Genomic DNA, 7,111 nt, shown 5'->3' on the forward strand with positions numbered 1-7,111 from the left:
CTCATAACATCACATATATTAAGATAAAATGAATCTATAACCTAATAAATAAAGTGTTGGATAATATCATATAATAACAGTATATGTTACTTCCGAGTGTAAAAGTAATAACATAGATTAGTACGTATGTCTACGATTACTCCCCACTGATACTAGTCTTATCGGTCTGAATCCGATTCATCAGGCCCGAACCCCGCAAACCCACCCCGCTTTGCACAGTCCATAGCTAGAAATAGAAGGCGTTGCATAGAAACGAGCGGTTGATACGGCGCCCTCGGCCCTCCCGTGCGGCTTCGCTTACCCACTCGCAGCAGGCTAGCTGACTAGCAAGTAGCACCCGTCGCCGAGAAGTATCTCCCTTCCGCTCCCCTCTCCCCTACCCTTCCGGGTCTCGCCCTCCGCCTCACTGGTCCGCCTCCGCCGTCTCGTAGTTTCTCCCCCCGGCAGATCTTCCACCTTGTCCCCTCAGCCATATCGATCTGCTTCTCCTCCCCACCGCCATGGCTGGGTAGTGCCGCCGCAGTCGTGTGAATTGCTGTGGCCGGTCGTATTTGCTCTCCGTTGAGCGACTAATTCCTCTCCGAGGTACGCGCCCTGTCTTTCGGTGGTCCTGTGAACATCCCTCGTCGCTACCTCGTGCTAATCCCCGCTTTAACAATACTGCTCTCAGCAGGTGCTCCCCGGCCGCTGTCTCCACTAAGTGCGCTTCACTTTCCTATTACTCGTGGATTTGAGGTAAAATCCGTCCCAGTAGCATTGATATGTGATGGAAGTGATGCCAAGTTAGGTATATGTAATCGGTGTTAGTAGTAGGTTTGGTTGGATTTCTTACTAGTATAGAAAAATGATTATTGAACTTGGGGTTCTAAGTGCAATATATTCACATGAAAAATATATATACCTAATATCGAATGTTTTTCAGCAACTTTTGAGTATGTCTGGCATTTCGTGGCTTTAGGGTGACGATCTCAATATCTTTTGCACGCTCGTAGTAATCCTTTCCAATTGTTGCATGTCTTTCATTGCTGGCCTGTCTCTTATGAACCTACTATATATATCTCTGATTTCTTCCCTCTGAATTTGTATGCAGTGCCGTGGTGTGATGGCAGACGTTCAAGATGGTCATTATGATTCGTCCACTGACAGCTTGCGCGTTGAGCCTATTTATGAATCATTTCTTTGTCCACTCACAAAACAAATTATGCGGGATCCTGTCACTTTAGAGAGTGGTGCTACATTTGAACGGGAAGCCATTTTGAAGTGGTTCCAGGAATCTGATAGCAGTGGAAGGAGCCTTGTCTGCCCTATTACTAGGAAGGAGCTCAGCAGCACTGAGTTTAATCCAAGCATTGCTCTGAGAAACACTATTGATGAATGGATGCATAGGAATGAGGCAGCTAAACTTGATGTAGCCCGTAAATCCTTAACTTCCGAGAATTCAGAACATGATACTTTGCAAGCACTTGAATATGTTGTGGAGATATGTCAGAGAAGTAGATCCAGCAGACATGTAGTGAGGAAGCTTGGCTTGATAAGCTTAATTTCCGAGCTATTGAAGAATAGCAGTACAAAAGTACGGCAAAAGTCATTGGAAAGTCTTTGCTTTGTAGCTAAAGATGACAATGATAACAAGGTGCTTTTTTTATGAATCTACTTTCCATAGTTTTAAATTTGTCACCAATCTTGTGTTTCTAATATCCCAGAATTTTTTTCACAGGATGAGATTGCTGCCGGGGACAATATTCGCACAATAGTGAAGTTCTTATCTCATGGCCACGTCCAAGAGAAAGAACAGGCTGCATCTCTGTTATATGAACTTTCACAATATAAACCTCTTTCAGAAAAAATTGGGAGCGTTCCTGGGGCCATACTTATACTTGTTGGCTTGTCAAGTAGTAAAATAGAAAACCTGTTGACAGTTGATAGGGCTGATAAGACACTTGTGAATTTGGAGAGCTGTGAAAAAAATGTTAGACAGATGGCGGAAAACGGTAGACTGCAACCGCTTCTTAGGCTTCTTCTTGAAGGTATTATTTATACAATTTCCTTATTTAAAAAAAAGGCAGAGGTCATGTATGTTGCCATTGCCATTAAACTACTGACAGTGATATGTGCTACCCCTGGCGATATTCTCATTAATTTGCTTCTTATCTGTGTTTTGCTTTCCTGCATTCCTGTTTTATTGCTCTTTTATCTCACCATCCATATTGAATAGTCGTTTCTCACCACTTTTTGTTACCATAGTTATAAAAATACTTTTTCAAATACATAAAGCAGAAAATTATAACATACGAGGAATTAGACTCATAAGATAAAAAGAGAGTAATTATATACATTAGGATGTGGTGCATTACCCAGCTGCCTAGCTGCAGAATTCAAATTTATTTCAAGATGAAGGTAATTAATCATGGGATTGCTGCATGCCTAAGATGAACTATTTCGAACAGATTATTTCAGTTCACTTGTATATAGCTTTGTCACTGTGGTATTACTTCAGTGCATGGATAAGAATTCCCCCTCTAACATCAATATGTTGGGGCAGTTCATGTTGATTGGGTTAACTATTATGTGCAAGGTTCAGTTGGTATATGTCCACTTAAGTATTAGATTTTTCTTACTATGGGTATCTTCTAGTTAGCACGTGCACTGTATAAAAAATGTGTCACTGGAACGATAGAAATGTGTTATGACTGATATTCATTTTCCAATGTTCTTTCTTTGTACTCAGGGCTTAGTTCCTTCTTGTGTGCATTTGTAGGTTCAGCTGATACACAATTATCTATGGCTGCTTATGTTGGGGAGCTTGTTTTAACCAACGAGGTGAAGGTCTTTGTGGCACAAACAGCAGGCTCCGCACTAGTCAATATCATGAAAAGTGGGAATAGGGAGGCTAGAGAAGCAGCTCTGAAGGCACTGAATCAAATTTCATCTTACGACGTCAGTGCGAAGATACTAATTGAAGCAGGTATTCTCCCACCTCTCATAGCAGACCTCTTTACAGTTGGCAGTAATCAGCTTCCAATGAGGTTGAAGAAGGTATCAGCAACAATTCTTGCAAATGTTGTGGCATCAGGTGCAAATTTTCAGTCCATTCCACTTGACCACAACAGGCAGACACTGGTATCTGAAGAAATTGTTCACAATCTGCTTCATCTCATCAGCAATACAGGACCTGCAACTGAGTGTAAGTTACTCCAGGTGCTTGTTGGTTTAACTAGTTCTTCTACAACTGTCCAAGGCATAGTTGATGCCATCAAAAGCTCAGGGGCTACTGTCAGTTTAATTCAGTTTATTGAAGCACCTCAAAGAGAGGTTCGCATGGCTTCCATCAAGCTCTTGAATAACATATCACCATGTATGGGTCAAGAACTGGCTGAAGCTTTTCGTGGAAATTTTAGTCAACTCAGCAGCTTGATTAGAGTCATTGCCGACAACAATGGTATTTCTGAAGAGCAAGCACCAGCTGCTGGTCTTGTAGCTGATCTTCCTCTGCAGGATTCGGTGCTAACCAGACGTCTTGTTGAAGATGGGGCTTTCACCACAATAATATCCAAAGTGATAATGATCAGACAAGGGGAGAGTCGTGGGGGGCGTTTCGTCAACCCTTTTCTTGAAGGTCTAGTTAGGATAGTCTCCCGGATCACATTTATCTTGGAGGATGATCCAGATATCATTGCTGTTGCTCGTGAATACAATCTCACTGCACTATTTAGTGATCTGCTTCAGATGAATGGTCTTGACACTGTCCAGATTGTCTCTGCCACCGCACTAGGAAATCTATCTGGCCAGTCAAAGCATCTAACGAAGATTCTGCCACCTCCCAACGGGGGATTGTGTTTTTCAATATTTCCATGCCTCAGTCAGAAGTCTGTAGAAACTGGTGTCTGTAGAGTTCATCATGGAATATGTTCGTCAAGGGAAAGCTTCTGTCTCTTGGAAGGGAAGGTGGTGGAGAAGTTGGTTGCTTGCTTGGATCACAACAATGAGAAAGTTGTTGAAGCCTCTCTAACAGCACTGTCCACATTATTAGACGATGGAGTGGACATTGATCAAGGTGTGATGGTCCTGTGCGACGCAGAGGGCGTCAAACCAATTCTTGATGTATTGTGTGAGAATCGGACTGAGGCGCTGAGGCAGAGAGCGGTGTGGGCAGTAGAAAGGATCCTTAGGACGGATGAAATAGCTTATGAGATCTCGGGAAACCAAAATGTCAGTACAGCCTTGGTTGAAGCTTTCAGGCATGGTGACTTTAGGACAAGGCAAATTGCAGAGCGAGCACTAAAGCATGTTGATAAGCTGCCCAATTTCTCTGGGATATTTTCGAAGATCGGAGCACAGTGACCATGTTATGCAGAAGTAGGCTAGTTCTCTTATACCGGTCGCCTGCAGATCCTTTGGGTTGCATAAAGATACGTAACTCAAATATTGGCGCATGCCTAATCTCACACCAATCAGTTGCTTTCCCAGCTTAATCGTGTTAGTACTGCCGCTCTCCAAGTAGTTCCCAAACTAATCGAATTGATAGAATGGGAACTGAAGGTATTGTTGGTGTGTATCGTATAGTGTATATTTCCACCCTGTATGCTTGTTGTATCTGTATTATTCAGATGCTCAGATGCATAGCATGATATTTTTGTGTGAATATCCATTTCTGTGCCTGAGCCCATCTGATCTCGATGAACAGTAAAATAATAAAATACTAGAAAAATAAAAAAACTGATTATTTTTGCATGTCTGTACCAATTTTCAACGCGTTTGAACATCTGAGAGAAAGAAAAATATTGGTCTGAACAAAACATAAACAGTAAACTGTTTCACATACCACCAATTTTGATTTTTTTTTTTCTACTGAGAGCTACTTAGATGTGCAAACCCGTTGAAAATTGGCACGAACCTCACGCACCAAAACATTTTCCATAAAAAAAGTTATTTTTTTATTTTTTTATAGTAATTTTTTTATTTTGCTGTTCATAGTCGAGAGCCATTTAGCGGCTCTCATTTTTGTGTTCATGCTGTAATCATACATAAGTTGGTTGAAACCTGAAAGAGAAAGAAAGAGCTTTTGCACACAATAAATTTTGTAGTTTTCATTCATTCCTTGTGTTGTTCATCGGACGGGAGTGTGTTATGGTTCCGTATGATGCGTGTTCCAGCTGAGTTCATAGTTTGTGCAATCTTTAATTAAGTAGTTAAGTTTGTGCAATCTTTAATGAAGTAGTTAATTGCTCTGAGAATACATATTTCAGTACCAGCTGAGTTCATAGCTTGTGCAATCTTTAATCAAGTAGTTAATTGCTCTGAGAATACATATTTCAGTAGTTCGACGTCTGATATATTTCAGTAGTTTAACACCGGCACATGTGCATGAAGTGGTATTTTTAACTTCTTTCTACCGTTAAATTGTTCTTTCTCTCCTTCCAGCTAAAATCTTTCCCTTTCCAGCTCAATTGTAATCCTCCATCCACACATTAAGGCCTTGTTTGGTTCCAAATAAGTCACCAACTTATAAGTCGAAAAGTAAAAAAATGACTTATTTTATCAAACAGACCCAACTTATAAGTCATAAGTTGCTTCATCCTAACTTAAAACTTATAAGTCACCCCCTTTTACATGGGTCTCACCATCTTTACATAAAAAAAAACAAGCTGGAAATGTGTGGTCAGGTGACTTATAAGTCAGGTAACAATCAAACAGGCGTGACTTATAAGTCACTGGTTTTAAATCACCTGACTTATAAGTCAGGTGACTTATTGAAACCAAACAGGCCTAAATTTTGAACACATAGCCATGCACTTTATCGGCCTGTTTAAGGAATGCTCCAGCTTGTATAGATTCTAAAGCTATCATCTAAGCAAAAACCTATGATGTGGCAAGTTAATTAAGAGAAGAAATGAGTGTAGTGACCCTACAAAGAAACAATGCTAAGCGCGCAAATTTAGGCAAAACATTTAAATGAAAGTAGCTCACCAATGCATGAAAGAATTTAGTTGCTAAATGAGGAAGCTTAGCAACAACAAGTTAAGTACCCACGCATGACCCTTTCCAATGCTCCATGGTGTACATGTGCTAAGGGTGTCAAATAAGCAAAAAAGTGATTTGTCAAAACAATTAAAAAGAAGAGAACATTAATGCATAGTATCATATATTAGTATCATGTAATACTTTATTTATTGCCATGCATGACACATAGTAGCATAGCATTTATTATGATACGGTATCATGATATGATACTCAACTCTCTCTTTCTTCATTTAGTTCTACGACACCTCGTCAAAATTAACTAGTCGGCATGCATAGTACCTAGCTATGTTACCACATCACTCTCTTTCTTTATTAATTACTTGCCACATCATCTATTTGTCTAAATATATGTGATGTTACCACCTATGTTACTCCCATTGTGGGTAGTCTTGGTGACCTCAAGAGGAAACGGTGCTAAGCACGCGGACCTATGCACAATGACTACCAACCAATACATGAAGAAGTTTAATTGTTAAACAATTCAATAAGTGAAACTTAGCTACAAAAGCTAAGCACCTATGCATTGTGAAGACTAGTTGCTAAGATTTTTGATGCACTTAGCACTACAGGTAAGCACCAATGCATTGGAAGTGGCCAAGGCTTTAGTTGCTAAACTTTTTAATGTGTTTAACACTTCATCTAAGCACCGGTGCATTGGAAGAGGCCTAATCCTTATTTAGTCTAACACACACCGGAAAACCCTTTTGGAGCTCGGCCTCCGGTGAGACCTCCAAATTTAAATTTGAAATTTCATCGAAATTCATATTTTTACATTTCAAAAAATTCTGAAATAAATTACAGATATACATGAAGGCATAACACACATGTGTGTAAATTTTTGGTTCAAAATACATTGAAATGAGGGTTGTGCAAAAAACACAAATTTGGGCTGTTTAATACATTATACTATTCATCCTTTTAGGATATGAATTTATCTTTTTTGTACAGGTCGCAACTCAAGGTATTTAATCATGAATTTTTACACACATGTGAGCTACATCCTTACATACACACATATTTTTTCAGATTTTTTTGAACCATAAAAATTTGAATTTGAAATTTTCAAAAATAAAAGCATCCATGGAGCTCG

At 39.8% G+C, this 7,111-nt stretch overlaps 1 protein-coding gene across 3 annotated transcripts; it reads left to right on the forward strand.

Annotated features, from left to right (window-relative positions):
- The first annotated feature begins 251 nt into the window (after nucleotides 1-251).
- LOC125531257 (U-box domain-containing protein 44-like) lies at nucleotides 252-4,648 on the forward strand. 3 transcript variants are annotated; one of them, XM_048695668.1, is made up of 6 exons: nucleotides 252-585; nucleotides 671-735; nucleotides 1,091-1,633; nucleotides 1,718-2,027; nucleotides 2,759-2,965; nucleotides 3,074-4,648. In XM_048695668.1, exons 3-6 carry the CDS (start codon nucleotides 1,103-1,105, stop codon nucleotides 4,339-4,341), a joined length of 2,316 nt encoding a protein of 771 aa, XP_048551625.1. In that variant the 5' UTR covers nucleotides 252-585; nucleotides 671-735; nucleotides 1,091-1,102; the 3' UTR covers nucleotides 4,342-4,648. The 3 variants fall into 3 exon arrangements, with proteins under 3 accessions (XP_048551625.1, XP_048551623.1, XP_048551624.1); XM_048695666.1 differs by having other exon boundaries at nucleotides 2,759-4,648; XM_048695667.1 differs by having other exon boundaries at nucleotides 674-735; nucleotides 2,759-4,648.
- The last annotated feature ends 2,463 nt before the right edge of the window (nucleotides 4,649-7,111 follow it).

Source organism: Triticum urartu, unplaced genomic scaffold (assembly GCF_003073215.2).
Source record: "Triticum urartu cultivar G1812 unplaced genomic scaffold, Tu2.1 TuUngrouped_contig_6915, whole genome shotgun sequence".
NCBI lineage: Eukaryota > Viridiplantae > Streptophyta > Magnoliopsida > Poales > Poaceae > Triticum > Triticum urartu.

Coding starts and splice junctions, on each gene's coding strand:
- LOC125531257 (XM_048695666.1), top strand. CDS start 1,103: ATGGCAGACGTTCAAGATGGTCATTATGATTCGTCCACTGACAGCTTG. Junction 1,634..1,717: donor AAGATGACAATGATAACAAG/GTGCTTTTTTTA, acceptor TTTTTTTCACAG/GATGAGATTGCTGCCGGGGA. Junction 2,028..2,758: donor TCTTAGGCTTCTTCTTGAAG/GTATTATTTATA, acceptor GTGCATTTGTAG/GTTCAGCTGATACACAATTA.